This window comes from Oncorhynchus kisutch, linkage group LG12 (genome assembly GCF_002021735.2).
Source record: "Oncorhynchus kisutch isolate 150728-3 linkage group LG12, Okis_V2, whole genome shotgun sequence".
NCBI lineage: Eukaryota > Metazoa > Chordata > Actinopteri > Salmoniformes > Salmonidae > Oncorhynchus > Oncorhynchus kisutch.
In genome coordinates this window covers 25,477,619-25,502,872 of record NC_034185.2, presented here as the reverse complement: position 1 = coordinate 25,502,872, position 25,254 = coordinate 25,477,619, and the positions used below count along the sequence as shown (strand labels likewise).

The 25,254-nt window shown below is 42.0% G+C and overlaps 2 protein-coding genes across 3 annotated transcripts in view; one reads left to right on the top strand and one right to left on the bottom strand.

Moving 5' to 3' along the window:
* Nucleotides 1–8,108, top strand: part of LOC109900770 (inositol-trisphosphate 3-kinase B) — a 53,956-nt gene extending 45,848 nt beyond the window's left edge. The window contains exons 7-8 of the mRNA XM_020496569.2: nt 1,770–1,841; nt 4,389–8,108. Of these exons, the coding sequence (XP_020352158.1) occupies nt 1,770–1,841; nt 4,389–4,610 (294 nt within the window). The 3' untranslated portion in view covers nt 4,611–8,108. The remainder of the gene's footprint in view (nt 1–1,769; nt 1,842–4,388) is intronic.
* A 3,948-nt stretch (nt 8,109–12,056) lies between these two features.
* LOC109900259 (protein stum homolog) overlaps nt 12,057–25,254 on the bottom strand; it is a 30,656-nt gene continuing 17,458 nt past the window's right edge. The window contains exons 2-4 of one of the 2 annotated variants that reach the window (XM_020495952.2): nt 15,843–16,022; nt 14,548–14,556; nt 12,063–14,036 (exon numbers count right to left, since the gene is read on the bottom strand). In XM_020495952.2, coding sequence (XP_020351541.1) covers nt 14,002–14,036; nt 14,548–14,556; nt 15,843–16,022 — 224 coding nt within the window. In that variant the 3' untranslated portion in view covers nt 12,063–14,001. Of the gene's footprint in view, nt 14,037–14,547; nt 14,557–15,842; nt 16,023–25,254 lie in introns of both variants that reach the window. The other variant, XM_031837218.1, reaches the window with a different exon arrangement.

The following is a 25,254-nucleotide window of genomic DNA, read 5'->3' as shown; positions in this document are numbered from 1 at the left end:
ATAGGGAAATCAGTCAATTGAAATAAATTCATGAGGCCCTAATCTATGGATTTCACATGACTGGGAATACAGATATGTATCTGTTGGTCACAGATACCTTCAAAAAAAGTTAAGGGCGTGGATCAGAAAACCAGTCAGTATCTGGTGTGACCACCATTTGCCTTATGCAGCACAACACATCTCCTTCACATAGGGTTGATCAGGCTGTTGATTGTTGCCTGTAGAATGTTGTCCCACTCCTCTTCAATGGCTGTGTGAAGTTGCTGGATATTGGTGGGATCTGGAACACGTTGTCGTACACATCGATCCAGAGCATCTCAAACAGGCTCACTGGGTGACATGTCTGTTGAGTATGCAGGTCATGGAAGAACTGGGACATTTTCAGCTTTGAGGAATTGTGTACAGATCCTTGTGGGCCGTGCATTATCATGCTGAAACATGAGGTGATGGTGGAGGATGAATAGCACGACAATGGGCCTCAGGATCTCGTCATGGTCTCGCTGTGCATTCAAATTGCCATCGAAGAAATTAAATTATGTTCATTGTCCGTAGCTTTTGCCTGCCCATACCGTAACCCGACTGCCACCATGGGGCACTCTGTTCACCATGGGGCACTCTGCCATACATGCTGTCTGCCATCTGCCCGGTACAGTTGAACTAGGATTCATCTGTGTTCACCATGGGGCACTCTGCCATACATGCTGTCTGCCATCTGCCTGGTACTATTGAACTGGGATTCATCTGTGTTCACCATGGGGCACTCTGCCATACATGCTGTCTGCCATCTGCCTGGTACTATTGAACTGGGATTCATCTGTGTTCACCATGGGGCACTCTGTTCAACATGGGGAACTCTGCCATACATGCTGTCTGCCATCTGCCTGGTACTATTGAACTGGGATTCATCTGTGAAGAGCTCTCTTCTCCAGCATGCCAGTGGTCATTGAAGGTGAGCATTTGCCCACTGAAGTTGGTTACGATGCCGAACTGCAGTCATGTCAAGACCCTGGTGAGGACGACGAGCGCGCAGATGAGCTTCCCTGAGACGGTTTCTGACAGTTTATACAGAAATTCCTTGGTTGTGCAAACCCACAATTTCATCAGCCATCTGGGTGGCTGGTCTCAGACGATCCCACAGGTGAAAAAGCCAGATGTGGAGGTCCTGGGGTGGCGTGGTTACGCGTGGTCAGAGGTTGTGAGGCCGGTTGGACATACTGCCAAATTCTCTAAAACGGCGTTGGTAGAGAAATGCACATTACATTCTCTGGCAACAGTTCTGGTGGATATTCCTGCAGTCAGCATTCCAATTGCACACTCCCCTCAAACATGAGGCATATGTGGCATTGTTGTGTGACAAAATTGCACATTTGAATACCCCCAGCACAAGGTGCACCTGTGTAATGATCATGCTGTTTAATCAGCTTCATGATATGCCACAACTGTTAGGTGGATGGATTATCTTGGCAAAGGATAAATGCTCACTAACAGGGATGTAAACTAATTTGTGCACAAAATTTGAGAGAAATAAGCTTTGGAACATTTCTGGGATCTTTTATTTCAGCTCATGAAACATGGGACCAACACTACATGTTGTGTTTATATTTTTGTTCAGTATATATCTGGTATCCAGTATAATAATAGTTTAGTTTATGTTTTTTTCTGTGTCCTTAAAATTGGAGAAATACTGAAAGCTTTTCAGCTCAGATTTTCCCACGTCACCCTGGGTAGTTTTCATAATAAATCTTGTGCTGTCATCTGTCTGTTTTCAGAACTGTTATCTGCACCGACTGAAGGACATTAGGGACACTCTGGAAATATCAACCTTCTTCAAGACCCACGAGGTAAACAAATCTATTTTTTGAGTTGTAACATTTACCGAAATAGAAGCATTTGAGATCCGCCCATGTACCACTCAACTGATACAGGAGGCTACAATCTGTGCAGTGGAAACCCATGAACAATGGCACCCACACAAACACCAACCAATCACAGGACATTGTTAATCTAAACAGGAAGCGTTGTCAGGCTTCTGAAGGTACTGTGGCGTTTCAGAGGAAAGGTTGAGACACAGGCCCTAGAACAAACCTCTCTGGAATAACCTATGTCCTGCTGCTTAGGTGGAGTCAAATACAGGGTGTGTACATTAAGTACAGGGTGTGTCTGTTAATCCCTCATTCATGCCTACTGTATTTGACTTTATAGTGACATTTTACGTAAACTCAGGAATAGCTGAGTAATACGATTATTTGGAATCCCGTTTACATCGACCATCTGTCCAGACATACTGTAGTGAGACACAACCTGTAACATACGATAGTATTTTCCCCGTCACCTAACTACAGAAAGCATAAAACTATTTGATCAAATATGTATCTGATCTTCTAAATCGGAAGATAAAGTGTAACAGTAAATGAACTATGTGCATACAGTAGTCAAATACAGCTGAATCATGACTGACCTTTACAGAAATAAGAGGGGTGCTTGAAGAATGTTGATTTAATGGGCAGTTATTTACTTGGTGTAGATAACATACTTAACATGATTATATGTGGCGATTATAGACCATACTTAACAGGATATGCTTCATTAGGCTTCTCCGACTTTATTCTTACATTTATTTTTGGGCTCCCGAGTGGCGCAGCAGTCTGAGGCACTGCATCTCAGTGCAAGAGGCATCACTACAGTCACTGGTTCAAATCCAGGCTGTATCACATCTGGCTGTGATTGGAAGTCCCATAGGGTGGTGCACAATTGGTCCAGGTTTGGCCGGGGTAGGCTGTCATTATAAATAAGATTTTGTTATTAGCTTATTTGCCTATTTAAATAAAGGTAAAAAAAGAATTAAGCGCTTTGAGATTCGATGAAAAGAGCTATACACTGCCTTGCGAAAGTATTCCCCTCCCCCCCTTGGCATTTTTACATTTTTGTTGCCTTACAACCTGGAATTAAAATAGATTTTTGAGGGGTATGTCTTGTTTCATTTACGCAACATGCCTACCACTTTGAAGATGCTTAATATTTTTTATTGTGAAACAAACAAGAAATAAGACAAAGAAACTGAGAAACTTGAGCGTGCATAACTATTCACCCCCCCAAAGTCAATACTTTGTAGATCCACCTTTTGCAGCAATTACAGCTGCAAGTCTCTTGGGATATGTCCCTATAACCTTGGCACATCTAGTCACTGGGATTTTTGCCCATTGTTCAAGGCAAAACTGCTCTGGCTCATTCAAGTTGGATGGGTTCCTGCTGGTGTACAGCGATCTTTAAGTCATACCACAGATTCTCAATTGGATTGAGGACTGGGCTTTGACTAGGCCATTCCAAGACATTTAAATGTTTCCCCTTAAACCACTCGAGTGTTGCTTTAGCAGTATGCTTAGGGTTATTGTCCTGCTGGAAGGTGAACCTCCGTCCTAGTCTGAAATCTCTGGACAACTGAAACAGGTTTCCCTCAAGAATTTCCCTGTATTTAGCGCCATCTATCATCCCTTCAATTCTGACCAGTTTCCCAGTCCCTGCAGATAAAAAACATCCCCACATCATGATGCTGCCACCACCATGCTTCCCTGTGGGGATGTTGTTCTCGGGGTAATGAGAGGTATTGTGTTTGTGCCAGACATAGCGTTTTCCTTGATGGCCAAAAAGCTACATTTTAGTCTCATCTGACCAGAGTACCTTCTTCCATATGTTTTGGGAGTCTCCCACATAACTTTTGGGGAACACCAAACGTGTTTGCTTATTTTTTAATTTAACAATGGCTTTTTTCTGGCCACTCTTCCATTAAAGCCCAGCTCTGTGGAGTGTATGGCTTAAAGTGGTCCTATGGACAGATACTCCAATCTCCGCTGTGGAGCTTTGCAGCTCCTTCAGGGTTATCTTTGGTCTCTTTGTTGCCTCTCTGATTAATGCCCTCCTTGCCTGGTCCGTGAGTTTTGGTGGGCGGCCCTCTCTTGGCAGGTTTGTTGTGGTGCTATATTCTTTCCATTTTTTAATAATGGATTTAATGGTGCTAAGTGGGATGTTCAAAGTTTCAGATCTTTTTTTATAACCCAACCCTGATCTGTACTTCTCCACAACTTTTTTAAAATTTCACTTCACCAATTTGGACTATTTTGTGTATGTGTCTGTCCATGACATGAAATCCAAATAAAAATACATTTAAATTACAGGTCGTAATGCAACAAAATAGGAAAAACGACAAGGAGGGTAACTACTTTTGCAAGGCACTGTATAAACGTAATAAGTTACTATTATTATTAAAATGGCTACCATACACACATTCCAACTCTATTTGAAACTTTCTGTCCTAGCCTATTGTAAACATATTTTTTTGTTTTGGTCTCAGTGTTTTGAGGACTAAGATGGATCCCTCTCTCCTTCCCCAGGTGATTGGCAGCTCACTGCTGTTCATCCATGACAAGCGTGAGCAGGCCAAGGTGTGGATGATAGACTTTGGGAAGACTACCCCTCTGCCTAAAGGACAGGTCCTGAGTCACAGGGCCACCTGGGAGGAGGGCAACCGCGAGGATGGCTACCTCTATGGCCTGGACCACCTCATAGACATTCTCACCCACATGGTGGTGACCCCAAAGCCAGACTCACTCTAAAAAGGGACTGTCCCCCCCCCCTCAACTCAATCCTAACCCAGACAGGACCACCACCTCGCACTACAATGACGCCTCTGATGTCCCCAAAAAGCTACCCCTCCCTCCCTTATTCCCCTTCTCCCCTGGCCCCAGATATCACACTGTAACCACACAAGTGTTTTGTGTAAACTTGTAGATTCTGTACATACTGCTGTACAGTGTGTTTCTGTTCTGATGAGACCATGGGTTAGGTTAGGTTCCTTCTCTGCAGCTAGTCCGTGACAACCCTTCTTGAGATTTTAGTTTGTTTTGTTTTATAACAGTTTAAGAATATATTTTAGTGTTAGCTAACAGTGTGTATCACTGCAGTTACAACTTATATGGTGCATGGCCTTGTGGTAAAAGCCAAACATTTGAAATAGTTGGATTCAGAATTGTGGCTCTTCCTGTGTTTATAAACTTATTTACAATTTAAGATTTACAGAAAATGTCCAGGGTCAGGTAGCCTGGCGGGTAGGAGCGTTGGGCAGTTGCTGGATCGAATCCCCGAGCTGACCATGTAAAAATCTGTTGTTCTGAGCAAGGCAGTTAACCCACTGTTCCCCGGGCGCCGTGGATGTCGATTAAGGCAGCCCTCTGCACATCTCTGATTCAGAGGGGTTGGGTTAAATGCAGAAGACACATTTCAGTAGAATGCATTCAGTTTGTACCTCATTATGTAATAGTGTACTTCAGACTGTGCTGTGCCTATATTCATTCCAGTTTCTTTGGAGGGAAAGTAGAGAAGGTGGCATAAATTAATGCACTCCGATATGTAATTATGACCTATTTTATTAAGGCTAATGTTGACATTCCTGTAATCCAAACCATTGAGGAGTGACTGTCAGTTCAGAGGTCAATGTACATGAAGCAGATGGAGTGGGCGACTAACAGGAAACGGCTCTTAACCAAGTGAGAATGAGTTTGCATTCTAAATATGCCAAGTGCCTCAGCCTTTCAGCAGACATAAAAAGACCAGGGCCCGGTTTCCCAAAAGCATCTTAAAGGGATACTTCGGGATCTTGGCAGTGAGGCCCTTTATCTACTTTGACTCAGATCAACTAGTGGATACCATTTTCATGTCTTTGTGTCCAGGTTGAAAGTAGTTAGAGGTAGTTTTGTGAGCCAATGCTAACTAGCATTAGCGCAATGACTCAAAAGTCTATGGGTATCTGCTAGCATGCTAGTACCCTATGGTTCTAAGATTAACTTAGTCTTAAGATGCTTTTGGGAAACCGGGCCCAGGTTTTATTATCTTATTTGAATGATTCCATTAGTCAGAGATGACATCACCTGTGACTCCGTCATTAATGTATATCGTCTACCACTGTACACCCATAATAATCACTGCTCTTAGAATGAACCCACCCCATCCTGTTTTCCTAGGATCCTGTTATTGGGCACAAGACAGATGGTGATTGCTGTTTGCATGGCAATTTGACATTCATATATACCATTCCTGCCTGATGCCCAAACATCCTGAGGTGGCAAACAAAACGAATGGGGTGTTGTCTGTCTACTGTCTATTTATTAAGTCTACAGACAGAGAGATAGGCATTTAACAGATCAACATTGTCATCATTGTCTGTTTGGATTCAATTAGCATTGAGTCATGTTTTTGATCACAGTCGGATCACACGCGCATGACATTGACCATAGAAAGAGTAACTTGCATGGTATGGGAGTTTTTTATGGGCGTTAATACCCTTTTTTAATAGTTTACTTTAGGGTTTAATAGTCATTCACCTTTGATAGCCATATCACATACAATAGTCCTAGTTATGAGAGTGAGGTGAGGTTGGCCTTGTTTTGAAATGACTGTTCTCTCACCTATATCTAAGGAACTGAGAGGGGTGTGGTGTGTTAGGACTGCAAACATCATGTCCTAAAGAAACAGCTCACTTCTCCATGGCCTTTAATGGGTGGAGCTTGAGGCAGTTGATTCTAGCAGGACAAACTGGACCAATAGTTTTGACCAATACCCAAGGCGTAAAACTTTGTGCTTTACTTGTCCTGTCTTTGAGTGGCGTTGAACTACTTTACCTTTGCATCAGGGTTATCAACCTGAAACGTTTTGAAAAAAATACAGTTTGGTATGTTAAAGTATGACTTGATATTAATGGCCTGCACTGTTGGAGCTCGGAGCTTAAGATGTTCACTGTACCCTGCATTTACATCTGCAACCCTGTACATGTGACTAATACACTTTCTGAATCTAAATCTAATGTGATGTACAGGATTGTGGTACGTTTGCATGAGAGTGATACTATCGGCCCATTGCACTGGACCAGAAAGGACAGAAATAAAGAGTAGAGTGCCCTCTGCTGTTACTGAACTGTATTACACTGAGCAGCATAAAACAAATGACATGGGTGCATTTTCCAGAAACACATTGTGACTTTGATTTTAATATGTTGCCTTTATTCTCTTACTTCAATATTTCTTCAGTAGCTTCTTTCAAATCCCTCCTCTGTCGTTGTGCTTGTCGTTTTTGTGAAGTCTCTTAGAATGATATACTCATTACCATATTTATTTCTTTGTGACATTTGCACAAGAACACTAATGCATGTGTTTTCATTTTTGTTGAAAGTCAGTCATGATATAATCATTTAGTAAGTCACTGTAATATACAATGGTCACTGCTTCTTACAATGTGTAAATAATACTGTATGTTTTAGAGATGAACAAGAAGTCTGTGTTCTGTGCACTCTACCAGGTGTTCTTTTGTGCCTTGTGACACCTATGATCTGTATAGACCTGGTTTTGGGCTACACTGGCCAAAGAGTGCTTGACATGGAGATTGCCATAGCAACCTCATCTGTCATCCCTGGTCCAGGTTGACATGATTGAGTCCTTCCTCTCCCAGCCTTGTGCTGTGACACTGTGGGGACATTGTGCCTGAGATCCTCTGCAGGGTTGGGGTTCATTCCAATTTCATTTGGAATTCTTTAATTCGCTCATGTGGAGAGTTAATTCAGCTATTTTCAAGTTATGTAATTGCAATTGAATTTAAATGATATTGTTTGGACCGTTTGAACTTAAATTGAATTGGCATTGGAATTCAATATTGGTACATTTCCTAGTAAATTGAATTAATGCACTTAGTATCAAACATTGACCGCAGGATTTGTTTGAAATAATTTCAACTTATATTTCTATATTTCCAGTATAGCTAGGCTGTCTGAACAGTGACATGATCTGAAAGCCTGAGGAAATTGAATTTGGAATTGGAATGTGGGAATTGTTGGGGATAATATTAAATTATCTCCGAATTCAAAGACTGACCTGGAATTCTTATTGAATGAAATGGAATTTACAGGGAGTTGTGGAACAAATCCCACCCCTGGTCTTCAGGTCATTGTGCTGTCACCCCATGGATCTGCTTATGTAAATCATGCCATCATGTCAATACTGCAAGCAAAAATATGCTTGACTGTACCATTTTTACTGTAGTAAATTTAAACAATGGCTTAAACGCTACCATGTGTGTGTGCCTTTTATTTGAATGTACAACGTGCTCTCTGCTACGGTAACGACACAGGTAAGTGTAGCTATTCCACATGGGCTTCTTGTCAAGCACATTTCACACAGTCTGCTCTTAATCTTTTCATCATGTCATATGAGACAAATCTCTCTCCCTGTCTCCCTCATGTATAGACATTTGACAAACCAGATCTCACAAGCACAGGGAGATGTAGCCTACATTCGACTTGGAATCAGATCAGGTATATCTAAGGAGATACATGGCAGCATGCTTTCAGAGCTCCCCGCAGAGAGGAGAAGTACACCATCCCACCCCTAGGCCGCTTTGCTACTTGGGGTATTGTCTAAGAATATACCTGTTCTAGGAAGTGTTGTTTTTACCAGAACATGATTATGGTCAGAGAGTAAACACTCACACCAACTGTTCACGTGACAACTGACAGGCAAGGAGCCACCAGCACCTGGAAACATGACAACAATCAAGCATCAACACATTTAGAAGAACACCAACCCTAGATGAGGAAGGTCATAGTTAGCCATATATGAATCTGCCACTTGACATGTAAAGACAAATACATCATTTGCTGGTGCTGTAGGGGTTTGTTTATTAATTATGTTTGTCTATTAATGTCTCCTCTTAGTCATCAGCTTATTACATGGGTCATTTTCAACACGGCATTGTAGCAGATAAAAGTGTTAGTATGTATGTACTGCTTGGCCACTAGCTAACATAAAAATATAATGTCAACAATCCCAAGCACTGAAAGTATAAATAGAGATTCATCTAATTATATTATGTGGTCAATTACTGTATAATAAACTGTTGATTTCCTCTGAAATGGTTACAGCACCGAAATAGCACCAAATCTATCAGTGTTTAGATGGTGTGATTCGCTCATTTCAGATCAGGCTCTTTTGTTTGGGTGATGGAATTGCTGTTCTCTAGTGGCCAAACTACATCATGACAAGCAGATGTTATTTGTTAGATGGAAGGTCAGGGGGCATGAGAAGCATTACATTTCCACAAACAGTATAATTCTCTGCGTACGTCAGAGTTACAGGTCAAAATAAACACTACATGAACACTAAAAACAGAACTAATGCAGAAGTGTGAGAAGAGGTGGTGTGGCCGTGGGAGAATGATGATGATCTTATTGAGTTGCTCGGCTGTTTTTTCCCCAAAGTAGGAGGAGAGGACTGCCTTATTTAGTAATGCTTGGCCTGAGTCAGGCGGCTGGCAGGGAGCCTGAACAACGCTGCTGGCCTGGGGAGAGGGAGGCTTGGAGAGGGGCCATGCAGAAAACCCACCCATACATCCTCTCTTCTTCTCTCCTCCCTCTCTTCCCCATCCCATCTTCCCATCCATATTCGTCACAATATACTGTAGCCAACGGCTTGCATGTGTAACAGAGTAAGCCTTTCTGCCTGTCATCTCATGAAGTGTCGATATAAAAAGGCTCAGGGCTGATGTCCAGAGATGATGACAGATGACAGAAAGTGATAAAGCAAATCTCAGTCATGGGGTAAGGATGACATGTCAGCTGCACAGGAGGCTGCTGACGGGAGAATGGCTCATAATCATTTCCAGAACGGAGCAAATGGAATAGCATCAAACACCTGGAAACAATATGTTTAATGTATCTGATACCATTCCACTCATTCTGCTCCACTCACTGACACGAGCTTGTTCTCCCCAATTAAGGTACCCCCAACCTCCTGTTGTCACGTTCTGACCTTTATTTCCTTTGTTTTGTATTTATTTAGTATGGTCAGGGCGTGGGTTGGGTGGGCAGTCTATGTTTGTTTTTCTATGATTTGGGTATTTCTATGTTTCGGCCTAGTATGGTTCTCAATCAGAGGCAGGTGTCATTAGTTGTCTCTGATTGAGAATCATACTTAGGTAGCCTGGGTTGCACTGTTTGTTTGTGGGTGATTGTCTATGTTGTAGCTTCACGGTCGTCATTTGTTTATTGTTTTGTATACAGTGTCAGTACTTTCGGTATTAAAGATTTACCATGGACACTTACGACGCCGCATTTTGGTCCGATCCTTCTCGCCTCTCCTCTTCAGATGAAGAGGAGGACGACCGTGACACCTGTGGTCAGCTGTCATCAATTGAACTGGGTGTAATGTTCAGAGAATTTCAAACACTGTACTTTTTTAAAGTCTTGAAGTTAGTTTGCACATACATTTTGCAGGGAAGTACAGCTCTGTCAATCAGGTTATGGGAATTGCCCAAGATGTTTATGGATCACCGTGGCAACATGCCCAATTAGCCCCTGGGACAGGTCTATCACACAACAGAGCAATCTATAGGGTCAATTTGTAGAGGTTTAGGTTGCATTTGAACAAATGTCATTAATGCCATTCAACAGTCCTAGCTGACTGCATTAGTGTGAGGGACATCACGTCCATGGTAGAAATTGCCCAAGATGCATGCCACAGACAGAACATTTGGGCTTCCCGGCTTCTGACGATAGACCAAACAATTATGTACAGCATACATCACAAAGGATTACCTTTACTTTACATACGCATGTGTTGTTTATTCAGTGATGTCACTGAGAAACAGAGCAGCTGGTGATGGTGAGAACACTTCTTGTACATTCCTCAGCCAACAGCATCATAGGAAACAGAGAGCGTGGAATGCTGGAGTCCCACTTTACAGAAACCCAGAGGAAATGTATGTCATACCTCTGATAACCCTCAGACAAGAAGCAGAGCTGAGGCCTCATCATATCCAAAGGATCGAGGAAGCACTGTCTCCCATTACCTTACATTCACTCACATTCTCTGAGACAGAAAATGAACAGCCCGCTGAGAGGTAGGACTCCATCAGATAGGTGATGAATGGGTGACAATGAATGACATTAGACATCTGTGTCACCCAGTAACGTGAGGCACCTTGAGTTATAACCATGAAGACTCTACTAGAGATCAGCAGTCAGGTTTTCAGTGGCACCATTGCTGAGATGAGCAGTGTCTTAGTCGTTTTATAAAGGTCAGAGCGCCCCCTACTGGCCTGTAATGTCATGGTTGAAACAATAGACTAATGCTCTTTCTTCTCCCACCGAAGGCTCTGGGATCAAATCTCTACCGTCTTGGTGTATCACCATCTTACCATCACCTTACTGTCTCCTAATCACTAATAGAATGCTTGTACTGTCGGTCGCTGTCTGAAAAGATCCAACATGAAATGTCTGTTCAACCAGGAGAGAGAATTCCAAATTTGGAGAAAAGGGATCTAATAGCCCGCTATCAGAGGGAAGGAATAGTTCCAAGACATATGAAAGACAAATACTGTAACAATATCCTTTTTACTGTTGATTCAATAGAGATGATGTTTGTCTGTCTGCTGCTTTGATGCAGAGAAAAAGAGGATATCCAAGGATAAACATTATCCTGCACTCTACATCAATGACACATTGTTAAACAGTCTGGTTGCATTTTCAACAATAAAATGTGAGACGCAAAAGACAAATTGCTCTACGTAAATACCCTCTTATACAACATTCCATCATAAACCTTAGACAATTGGTCTTAGGACAATTGTGAAGCCATGTCTGCCTACCCACAACAAGCCATACCGAGGTTTTCTAATACGTTTGGGCCCTGTACTGACCACTAGAGCGCGCAGGCACCTTTGTCTCTCTATCAACTCTCCCGCTCAGCTCTGCACAATGGCTGACCCCTCCCTCGCTATCCTCCCGTCCCTCAAAGCCTCTGTGTCCCCCAATGGCACCTTTGTTCAAGTGCTGTTATCGTAGCAAGTGGAGAAGTACCAGAAACCTCTCAACAATAGGTCTGCTTATGAGGGGGAAAAAATTGGGTTAACTATCTGCTGTTAACAGTCTGGTTCAATGGGAATGGTCTAGTAACAGCTCTGGCCGATCAAGACAAGAGAGAGCCTGTTAAAACTTCCACATATTCAGTACAAAAACAGAGTTTTTCATTACATACTTTGTTTATTGAGCGAGTCACTTATATTTGATATTCTGTACACCAATGTGATATTACAGCTTTTTGTTGCAATCATCTTATTTATTCTGTAAAATAATTGAACAGTTAGAAGTGGTCTTTAAATTTCACAGATACATTGAATATCTCCTTTTGTGAAAGTCGTTTCAGTGAGTCGTTTCAGTCTCCAATGAGGATGTTATATTCTTCACAATCCATTGCATTCAAGTGCAGGGATCATGAAATGTGACATATCAATGCTTGGAGCTAAATCTTTTTCTTTATACTTTTGTTATCCGTAATACTGAAATAAACTTATCACACACTCTTCTTCAAACACAAGCCACTGACAAATGCTTCCATTCTTGAATCTTGACAAAGTACAAGATTAAACTGCATAACTTAAAGTATCCATCTGAACAAAATATAATATCTGGCAGACTGCTAGCTACATTCCTCTGACACTTTTTTCTCCTGTCAGCTCTCGCCTGGGTCTATTTAAGGGAACTGACTGTAATGAACGTGTTTAAAAAATAGAGGTCTTCAAAACACAATCAAAACGTATGCTACCATCTCTGTTTTTCCACTTTCCTATTATGTCTAGCTTAAAAATAACACTATTTAAATGGATCATACAGCACAACTGGTCGCTGTTAGTTGTGTCTCACTCTTCTCCTGCCATTTGCACGAGGCAAAAATGACCAATTACATTTATTTTAGTCCCATGTGTACACACAGACACTTAATTAATGGACAGTATCTATGGCAACTGGCCCAGAAGGATTCACTGAACAATACACTGACATTGAACAACAAAAACAACAACCATTAAATAGTAGTACAAAAGTCACAGAAGGCTATAAATGTGTGTGCGTGTGATGTGAGTAGTCTTTATATACGATAGACATATCTGAAAAACGATACAAAGGTATCCATGCAGAATATTACTGGATATAAATCAAGTGCATCTCCATATGCCATACGTTTTAAAGGTCCAGTGCAGTCAAAAATGAGATTTGTCTGGGTTTTATATATATTTCCACACTATGAGGTTGGAATAATAATGTGAATTCGTAAGAATTATGATAATGCCCTTATAGTGTAAGAGTTGTTTGAAATGGCTGCCTGAAATTTCAGCCTGTTTTGGTGGGATGGAGTTTTGGCCTTCCATGGGGACATCACCATGCGTTAAAATAGTTAATAGACCAATAAGAAAGAGAGTTCCAAACCTCTCTGCCAATAACAGCTAATTTTCAGTTTTCCCCTCCCTACTCAAACCACTCCCAGACAGTCCTAGTGGAATTCCTGCTTGAGTAATTGCCCTTCGCTAAGAAGCCCTTTTTGTTTCTTTTTGACCATTTTAATGGAAAACTATTACAGTAAGGTACTTAATTGATATTGAGATAAAAACGGAGGCATTGGACCATTAATAACATCACATACTATACAATCCTGGCGGACTTGACAGGCACTGATACCATCTTCAGTCTACTGAAGTCTACTAGTCATAATAAGAGTGTGGTTGAACAGCTGATAACATACACAGAGGAATAAACTGCACATTTCATTTTTTCCATAAAGACCCCTGAACACTGAATTAGTGCCCCAGACAGGATGGATAGTCCTTAGCACACGGTATAGTACTGTACATACAGTTGGCACATATTCATAATTCATTCTGTTATTTTCTTCACAGGAAACTTTGGGCACATGTAGAAAACACCTCTCCATCAATGTTGACGTGCTCCTCATTCTACCACTGAGCTGTGAAGGGGAGCTGCAGCTGCAGTAGTAGCAGTAAGCGATATGGTACAGTAGGTAGGGTGGGGTTAAGCCTGTGAATATCATCCTGCCTTGGCTCTCCCCCAGGGGGATGTTGCGATAGGAGACAACTGTACATCAAGGCTTCACGTTGAGCTGGGCTGGGCCAGCCTTAAACCTGCTGGGGAACCCTCTGATCCCTATAGCCTGGAGGAGAGAGAGGGCGTAGTGAGGTTACACATCACCTGAATAAACTGAGTGCAACGGCCTGGGGTATAAGTGACCCCTGAATAACCTGAGTAAACTGAGTATGGCATAATGTTTCCAAGTGAAACTTTAAGATATAAGATAATTACATTTTAATATATACTATTGGAAAATCCTTTAGAGAACTCTTCCCAGACATGCACTGCTGAGGCAGAGTCCTGATCTCAGTTGCAGATCCAGAACAGCTCAGAAGCATAGTGTCTTCGCTGATCTGTGACGATGCAAGCTGCAAAGCATGCTCGGACTGGGACAGAGCTGAGGATATTCAGGGGACCGTTATAATGAGCACGACGGAGGATATCAAACCCAAACAGTGTGAGGTACAGCCAGAGGGGAGGTGGTGGAGGCACAGGCACATTGACGGAGATGGAGAGTTGATGGAATAGGAAAAAGCAGTGGTGGCATCGAGTGAGACGAGGCAGCTGTGTAGTACTATGCATGCAGTACCTACCATCAGAAACTTTCATCCATTTAGGAGGAGTAACAGAGAGAAGAAACATGAGAACAATTAATATTTCGTGAGAAGCTGCATGTTACACAGTGGAACAGCATGTTCTAGAAAATGTCCAGAGAAAGATTACTGTAGCAACAAACACTGTTGAAAACAGCCCTCTTCGATATGAAAAGAAGATAAGTTAGTTAGAAGGCAAGATCCGGGGCTCAGTGGTTAAATTCAATAACAGGATTAATAATAACAACACGAATATGCTCAACAGTGTTCCTCTCACGCTCACAGCAATTAATACCACATTGCTATCCTGACAAAGGCCTGCTCCCTGCGAACAATAGCAATTGTCACGATTCAAAGGAATCCATCCCCTTATGTGGCATGGAGAGAGAGAACTCTACTAATGAAATCCAAGCCAATCTGAGAAGCATCAGTGGAACCAATGGGGAGAACTCTGTAGCTATAGAGCATGGTTAATTTGAATGAAACTGCCTCAAGTGATAACATAAAGCAGACACAAGATAGTACAAGCGGAAGAGCGGGATCTATATGCCAAGTATCTCATTCACAATGTGAGCCAATATATCTATTCTGGTCATTTCCTCTTAAAGAGATGGAGATATTTTGAAATTCACATTCAGAAAAGTGCCTTTAGCTACGCAATTCAATCTGCAGTGAGCGTTGAAGAGAGAGAGAGATAATTACAGCACCCATCAAACCACATGTAAAAACCTGTCTATCTGTTGGGGCTGTGGCTGCAAAGTGTATAGGGAGGATATCATACACAACCCTCTATGAACAGGACCAGGAGCTTTTCCTGTGGTCAAGAAAAACTCCTAACCCTGCCCATGAACATAGATATGATATTATCTACGTTGACTTGGACAATAAGAGTGCTGCTGCTTCCACATAAATACATCAAATCAATTGACGCAACATACAAACAACACCATCATCATACACTCCCTCCCCACCCACACAAAAATGCATTAGTTCATGGAATGTTCGTATCTGTTCCGCCTGCATCTAGGCACCTTATAACACCTCCCTGCTGACATCGGCTGGAACTCTGTGTTCAGTACATGTGTGTTCAGTTCATGTGTGTTCAGTACATGTGTGTTCAGTTCATGTGCGGGGTCCCCATATGACCTTTCTGGACCTTTTCTAACCTGTCTTATGATGGGCTCCTTGAAAATGTCCCGTAAAGACCGTTGATACACAATAATAAACCTAATCCACATAGACTTTCTGAAGTTACCTCAATCACGTGGAAATGCATAATGCAGAGTGACACATACTTGCCAGGATGACCATGTCCATGCCCCAGAAAATACTCATGATCCAGCCCACCATGATGATGGCTGTGAGGATCTGGATGAAGGCTGCCGCAATGTTCAGCCAAAACACACAGCACATGTGGCGGTCAGGCAGGTCTGTCCGCGCTCCGCACAGCACCGTGAAGGCAGACACGAACGTACCTGCAGAGAGAACACGCAGAGGCACGAATGCACGCACGCAAACATGCACACATATTAGGACTTGGGACAAAGAAAATTCACAAAGACAGGATTTTGAGAGATCAAAGAGAAAAGGCAGTTTAAAATACAGTATGAATTCATACGCAGCAGAGTAACACTATGTATACTGACTTATGGCCCAAAACATTGTTCAGTCAATTAGGCTAAGGTTGAATAATAAGCTTGAAGTATATATGGCTGAGACTGATGCAACTCCTTGTGCCTTTGGGAATCTGAACCAAACCCTTTCTATCGCCAACTCATACAGGTCCTGACCCCCCCCCCCCCCCCCCCCCCCCCACACACACACACACACACACACACACACACACACACACACACACACACACACACACACACACACACACACACACACACACACACACACACACACACACACACAGCCCTGGATCTAAAGCTAAATTACATATTATTTACAGTTCTAGGTCAGAGGGTTGGGTTGGAGCTTTCTCATGTGACTAGGATAATGTTTAATTAGCATCAACATATTTTATGGTTGATTTGAATAGGGACCACAGTGTGTGTGTGAGTGCGTGTGTGTGTGCGTGTGCGTATAGCTAATGCTAATTTACAACACCCGTCCCTAAATTAGCCTTTAGGAAGGAGAGGAAAAGGAATTCCAAAGATAATGCCCGCTTAACTAGCTTGATTCTGCAGTAGTCACAGTCTACCTTTTTTGGGGAAATCAATCAGATAATCCCAAAACAAAATGGATGGATGGAAGCAAGTGACATCTATTCTCTGTCATTGCTGGGTAATTTGCCAGGAGGAGAACCACAATTAAGAGGAAAATATCAGTGCTTCCACAATATGAACTATTCTCAATCGTCAAATAAATCAGGGTTACTTCCCCTAAATAGGAACTAAAGGAAGTGGACGGATAAAAAACCTTCCCCTTTTCCACTATGTTTCATTTTAATCTGGTTGATCAATGAGACGTACCATTAATCATCCTCGAGAATCCAACGAGACACATAGAGTACTTAGTGCCAGAGGTCTGCCTCCCTTTCCTTTACAACGGGCCAATCAGGCTAAGAATAGCCTTTCGTCCAAACACAGATAAACATAATTTACAGGGAAAGAGCCCAAAAATCTATTGGCAGCAGGGAACGAGCAGTCCTTGTGTTCACTGGTCCTGTGCCAAGTTTGGCTTGTTCAGATGGTGAGCCCATTTAATAATTTGATCAGATTGGTAGGTTTACATGGGGGGGGGGGGTCATAGAGAATCAATTCTACACAAAATGTTAGAAGGACCATAATCTTAATATTTGTAATATGTTCTTTAATTGATTGATATAAGGATCTCATCCAAATCATTTAGAGGGTTATGTATGTGAGATTGAACATGGCAGGTCAGGTGATTTCGGACCGACTTAAGATGCTGCTTAATTGCTGCGTCCTTTTCAAATGAAGGCTACATCCTGCTGTAAATTAATCAGTTACAAACTGATCTAGAGATAGTCAGACGAGTGTGATTCAAATCTAAATTATGCCATGGTTCTGGAGAGTAAAAAATATAAATTCATGAGAGATGACAAAACAGTCTCCTCCCAGTAATTCTAAATACAAACACGTAGGAATGTGAGGGCATCAACTTGACTGCTGTAAAGTATTCAGACCCCTTTATTTTTTCTACATTTTGTTACATTACAGCCTTCTTCTAAACTGGATGAAATTGATTGTTTGTTTTCCTCATCAATCTACGCATAATACCCCATAATGACAAAGCAAACAAAAACACGTTTTTAGACATTTTAGCAAATGTATTAAAAGTAGAAAATGTAAACATCACATTTACATAAGTATTCAGACCCTTTACTCAGTACTTTGTTGAAACACCTTTGGCAGTGTTTACAGCCTCGAGTCTTCTTGGGTATGATGCTACAAGCTTGGAACACCTGTATTTGGGGAGTTTCTCTCATTCTTCTCTGCAGATCCTCTCAGGCTCTGTCAGATTGGATGGGGGGCGTCCATACACAGCTATTTTCAGGTCCCTCCAGAGATGTTTGATCGAGTTCAATTCCGGACTCTGGCTGGGCCACTCAAGGGCATTCAGAGACTTGTCCCGTAGCCACTCCTGCATTGTCTTGGCTGTGTGCCTAGGGTCATTGTCCAGTTGGAAGGTGCACATTCGCCTCAGTCTGAGGTCCTGAGCGCACTGGAGCAGGTTTTCATAAAGGATCTCTCTGTACTTTGCATCGTTCATATTTCCCTTCATCCTGACTGGTCTCCCAGTCCTTGCTGCTGAAAAACATCCCCACAGCACGATGCTGCCACCACCATGCTTCACCGTAGGGATGGTGCCAGGTTTCCTGCAGACATGACGCTTGACATTCAGACCAAAGAGTTCAAACTTGGTTTCATCAGACCAGAGAGTCTTTTTTCTCATGTTCTGAGAGTCCTTTAGGTGCCTTTTGGCAAACCCCAAGCGGGCTGACGTGCCTTTTATTGAGGAGTGGCTTCTGTTTGGCCACTCTAACATAAGGGCCTTATTGGAGGAGTGCTGCAGAGATGGTTGTCCTTCTGGAATGTTCTCCCATCTTCACAGAGGAACTCTGGAGCTCTGTCAGAGTGACCATAGGCTTCTTGGTCAGCTCTCTGCCCAAGGCCCTTCTCCCCCGATTGCTCCATTTGGCCAAGTGGTCAGCTCTAGGAAGAGTCTTGGAGGTTCCAAACGTCTTGCAATTAGGAATGATGGAGTCCACTGCATTCTTGGGGACCTCCAATGCTGCAGAAATGTTTTGCTACCCTTCCCCACATCTGTGCCTCGACACAATCCTGTCTCGGAGCTCTTCAGACAATTCCTTTGACCTCATGTTTTGGTTTTTGCTCTGACATACACTGTCAACTGTGGGACCTTATATAGACAAGTGTGTGCCTATCCAAATCATGTCCAATCAATTGAATTTACCACAGGTGGACTCCAATCAAGTTGTAGAAACATCAAGGATGATCAATGGAAACAGGATGCACCTGAGCTCATAGCAAAGGGTCTGAATATTTATTTAAATAAGGTATTTCAGTCTTTTATATTTATTACATTGCAAACATTTCTAAAAAAACAGTTTTCCCTTTGCCATTATGGGATGTTGTGTGTAGATTGATGAGGATTTTATTTTTTATTTCATCCATTTTAGAATAAGGCTGTAATGTAACAAAATGTGGAAAAAGTAAAGGGGTCTGAATACTTTCCGAATGCACTGTATACCATCATATCCTCATTACATGTAGTACAACAAAACCACTCATGGTTTGTAAAAGTTCTCTACTTTTGATATATTTAAACAAACAAAGTTGAAATCACCAAGGTCACAACCATAAACTCCAGCTCCCTGATAGATTAAGATAGCATGTGAATTTTGGTTCAAATATGTTTATTTAAATTAGGTTTTAAAGTCATAACGCAACTGAGGAAAAACAACAACAAAAATGTTGTGTACCACTTGAATGAAGATGACAAATACAATTCCGTAAGATTTTTGCCTATCGTCAACTCCATCAGAGTGCTGAAAGATCTGATAGAATGTTTCTTTTTTGGGGTGATTTTCAAATGAACCATTTCTTTGTTTTACAAATGCTTGCATTAAACTTTTATTTTCAGAGGCAAAAATATGTCTATTTTAAGTATCTGTTGTCAACTCCGTCAGTGGCTTGTCAACTCTGTCACTGATGGCTAACGCCCTTAAGATCCCCCTTTTTTGAAAATATTCTCCCCCAAAAAATAAAAAAATAACATATGCTTAAACTATTTCAGTATTTGCTGTGCTAGATAGCTTTTTTAAATGTTGTTTTATGCTCTGAATCTAGAAAAACTAAAATGCTAACAAAATTAGCCCTGGAGCATTACATAGCACTATAAAATAAAAACATGTTTCGAGACTTGTATTACATATTTGAATAATGTAATGTTAGGATTAAACAATCAAGACATTTAAAACACTTGTTGAACACATTCACATTCATACATTCAAAAATGAAATGCCTTTTATGGTGTCTGACAGAGTTGACATAAATCCAGTTAGTTGTATTTTATAAACAAATGCAATAATTTGGTGTGATAGCTGATACAGTACTTTGGTCTATCAAAATATATATTTAAAATGTTATGAATACAAATATTTGGGGGAAAAATATGAGATCGTCCCGTCTTTCAAGAATCCTAAAATGACAAGAAATGCGAACGAAAGTTAAATCTCTTGGTGGAATTTTCATCACTAATGATGTCTCACTCTCTGTTTCTGTCTCTGTCTCTGTCTTCTCTTATCCTCTCTCTCTTTCCCTCTATATCTGTGACACTAAGCTGTTAACAGACTGAGAGCATTGTCCACAGTCAACTGTCTCCCTGACTTACTAACGCCTTCACACCCAGGCCAATCCTCATAAGCAACATTTCAACCCCCATCAACCCCTCCATCCATCCATCCCTCCCTCCCTCCTCCCGCCCACCCGTGCACAGTCTGTGTGTGGAGTGAGAGCCAGGAGTATGGTTAGTGTCATCGTCGTCATGCATTACGCCACTGATGACTGTAATTTTCTGAAGCGTTTGCACTTAGTGCCAACTGAAAATGTGGAAGGTTAATTATCCCATTTAGTCCTTGTTTTTTTTGAGAGAGAGAACTTTCACTGCAAGTGGCCTTGGAAGGGACCACTTGGGACAGAATTAAAGGGGAACTCATCTAAGCTCAGTGAGGAAGCAGAACTTTTATACAAAGGCTTTCTTGCCTCTCTCTCTCCCTGCCTGTTTGTGTTTGTTTGTGTGTGTGTTTTGTCCCCTCCAGTATTGTGAATGCTTCTACTTTCCAGAGAGACAGAGAGAGAGAGAGAACACTTTTTTTAAAGGAAAGTTGAGTTGCTTTGATCTACAGTAAGAGGGGTTTTATTATTTGCAGTTGCCCTATTTAACAACTCAAACTCAATGCCAACAGTACTGAGCAACAATGGGCCTCGTATGTTGTTCCACACTTCAGTCTAGGTGCGAACGTGTTCGATAACCTAAAAAGCTTTTTCTTCATGATTTGAATGGTGCTTTTGCCTGTGCTACTTAAAGCTTAGATTTTCACATTTATGATTGAACATTGTACATGATGTAGTTTCAGAATGATTAAAAAAGGTCAGTTTCCCGCAATATTTAGATACACTGTCTTTGTAAAGTAAACATACGAAGGCTTGGGCAAAAAATGCACGAGTAAACTGAACCCTTAAGCATTCACAGGCGTGTGCTAACCCATACAGAGAGAGACCATTGGATACGCCAGGATGGAAAATGACCTCTGCTAAACATACTCCCCTGCCTCACAACAACCGCACCCTTCCCATCCCTTCTCCACCTCCACTCACTTTAGACCTATATAAGCCAGGCAGGTGAGGGCATTTGTCAACATTACTAGCAGACACACCCCATCAATCATCCACCCAGGAACCTGCACCCACTCTTACTGGGCCTCCCTCCCTGCCTGGGCTCAACTTCCTCCCAGATCTGCTCTCTCTCTCAGCATACCACAACATCCATGCTCTAGCAAGCTGGAGAGGGACATAAACATAATTGTGTTATGGTTATATCTTTATGGCTCCTCCTAACATATTGGGGCAGCCAACAGAGTATACAAATACTGGACATTTGGCTTGCATAAAAGCATGACCCACATACCTGTGCCTTGCTGTGTGTTTTTGGTCCCCAGATGCTAACACACTGTCTGTGACAGTTTGGTAACAGTGTGTGTGTGTGTGTGTGTGTGTGTGTGCCTGGGAGACATGGTATTAGCCTTGAGGTTACATGCAGATGTGTAGTCTGCTCTGATGGTGCAATTTTCCAAGTCTTCCTGGCGCACAGACCCAAAATGGACAATTCTATGAGCATAAGTGACCTCAATTTATGACATTAAGCAGGGGCTCAAGCTCCAGGCCAAGCGTAGAAGGCACTCTGGGCCTGAGACATCGCCACCAGACACTAACAGGCTGCAGGTGCCTCAATGTATGACCTGTCTAATTGAGAATGGCCAGAATCTAGAACAGAAAGAGATCCAGTATGAATTGAAATATACTAGATTGATTGACTGTGTTATAAAATACAGTATCTCATATCAACTCCATTTATCTGTTGTAATTGTGGTGGGTTGTAGAACATTTCTACATCTAAAGGAGAGTCAGAAAAACATGGCAACAGACACCATTCTCCCACTGGTATTAGACTCCACTTTATCAATGTTTATCAATGCTAACAATGTTAGCTTACAATACAGTCAATTCTAAGGGAGAGACTGGAACAGGATTCTCCTGATGGGGGACAGCCAATGATACCAGTGCTATGTCTCCCACAGGACAACCAACAGTCTTATTTCTAGAGAGGTGGAGCAGAGAAGGACAACATGAGCATTGGTCCAAAGCCTGTAGTTAATCTGATTAAATGGACTAACAGAGCTCCTCAAGGAGTTTTGAATTTAATGCATTCCCACTGTCAAAGATCAATTAGTCAACTCTCAACCAAGATCACAAATAGTGTAACCTAGTGTCTGCTTGTCTGCATCTGAATAAACCCACAATTTAATCTATTTTCTAACCCAAGACACAAAGCCATTATGGGAGTTCAGTCAACACAATTAGAGACTGGGGGAGCACATCAACATGTCCGCATGCAGCCCGAAGCTTGTGCATCATATGAGGGATCTGTACTCTTATGAATCCTTTTGTGATGTATACCCAGACCTCTTTTTCCTCTGTTTTCAGTAATGGAAATGTGAATGTGTCCGGATGGAGCTGATTAAGTTGTTTCTAGGAAGGAAGGCTCATGTGTATTTCTTAGAGAGGGCTTGTCATTAATCATTCAGCATGCAGCTGGTACTGTACATACTCTGACACCTCACTTTAACCACTCACCACGGACGGCAAATGTTTTATAGCCCAGTGTATTTACATTTCTAATGGCCACCTGGTTGCTGTACAGTATTAAAGCAGGATGGATGAAGAGAGGGAAGGAGTGTGCCTGACATTATCTTACTAATCTAAAGGGTGAAACATAAATCTACCCTCTGTGATTCTGTTGGGATGAGGATATGTAAGCCAGGTGTGGTGCCGGACCAAGGACCAAGCATCTCCATGGCATCTCTTTCTCTCATTCTTTCTCTCTCTCTCTCTCGCTCTCTCTCATGCTCTCTCTCACGCTCTCTCTCACGCTTTCTCTCACGCTCTCTCTCTCTTTCACTCTCTCTCTCTCTTTCACTCTCTCTCTCTCTCTCTCTCTCATGCTCTCTCTTTCACTCTCTCTCTCACGCTCTCTCTCACGCTCTCTCACTTTTATCTCTCTCTCTCTCACACAGTCCTAATAAAGCTAGTTCACTTTTCCATGTGTTGGATGCACCACTATTGTACTGTAAGATACTGCATATGCCCTACTGTGTTCACTCACGTCATGACTCGTGTTCTAGAGATGTCAAGGTTACGTTAAGTCTTAGTGCAGCATCTTATTCATGACTGGCGGTGGAGAAGCTTAGACATGCATTTGATGCTTGTGCATGTAGGGGCTCAATCTAAGCATGTCAGTCATGGGTTGTACTAAAGCCCAGTACTATGTCATTATTCATTTTCAATCACTTCATCTAGGGTTTAAAAATGTGAGTGGTCGTTTCAAGTGTACGCAATTAGCTTTCCCTAAAACAGCCCGTAATCTCCCTGTTATGCATCCTACTCCAGAAAGACAGGCACAACCGTCCATGGAGCAGACAGGTAGGAAAAGCCTTCTGTTCTGGTAGGCTCTAGCTACTGTCATGGAAACCGCAGCTGTGCCATGGGGAGGGAGTGCAATGGGAGTGATACAATAGGGGCCATGTAACCATTCAGAAGGCCTTGTGATAAACATAAGCACTAAAAACTGCTATGTAACAGGTTAGGGGCTTCAGTGGTTTTACTTTTAAGAGTCTCTCTGGGCTTTCCAATTGGGTTCCTAAGTTGTTTTTGATTCTGCCTTTTTCATTATGCGAATCCCATTGTAATGGTTTGCTATGGTCAAAATACCATTATATGACGTATCTAACTGTCTCTCTCTGTCTTTCTCTCCACAACAGCTTGACATGATGTAAACAATGGGAAGACACAAAAGTAGAGGAAAATTAACTAAAAGAGGAGTCTTTCTTTAATTCTCCATCAAGACCAATCAAATGAACAGTTGACCTAATTGACCTAATATACTGTATTTACTTGTATATACCTTTATGCAGCCTACAATGAGGATAGGTCTATGCTGAACAGTTAAAATAGCAGATACCAAAGTCTAATTTTAACATTTCCATTGGAATATCTTTGAAGGGTGTTTCTACGAACAGTCTTTGATCTCGATTGAAGTATGAAAGGCGAAAGCTGATAGAGAAACTGAATTCCAATTGGACGGGCCTCGCCAAACAGATAAGGATCACAGGGGATGAAAACTAATGCCATTTCCCTCAGTCAATGAATCCCCATCCCTCTGTCCTCACACTATCTGATCTTCCTCGCAAGGCAGCCTAATTAATAATAAATATTAATATTCCACTTGGTTATCTCTCTCTAGAAAGCTGCTGGTGACGTACTAACAAACATGCCAGCTGATTTTAATTTATTTCGTCAGTTCAGCAAATATATTTATTTCAATTATAGCCATATCAAATCCAGTGCAAATTAACAAGATTTTGTTTAACTTAATTTGGCACACAGCACATGCCACTAGCAATTACAGAAAACACAAGGACAGGGTGTGTTAGATATGGTTCACTGACTCAAGAGGGGAAGAGATGTGTGACAACTCAGCAGCCCAACAGAGACTAGTCTAAATCTGGGCCTCGCAAAGATCAATCCCTCATAATAATACAAATATCAATTAAGCCCAGCTCCTGTGAATGTGGCTACATGTATTTATTTTCTTTCAGTCTTCGGACTTGGAGACATACCAGTTGACAGTGGTGTTAAGGTGGTGTGAAGATGCTGTAGCCTGTTTAGTATGCCAGCCAGGGCATGGGTCCAACTACAACAACAAGACTCAGACTGATAATTGGACCAAACCTGAAGTGACACGCTGGGTCACAGAGCCCTCAGCTGCTGCTGGGTGACGTGGGAACTGGGAATGCGTGTTGGCAGGTGGCAGTCTCAGTCTCAATGCTCATTACTGCCAGTCCTGACTGAGGGGAGGACAGCTCTTTTTCACTGG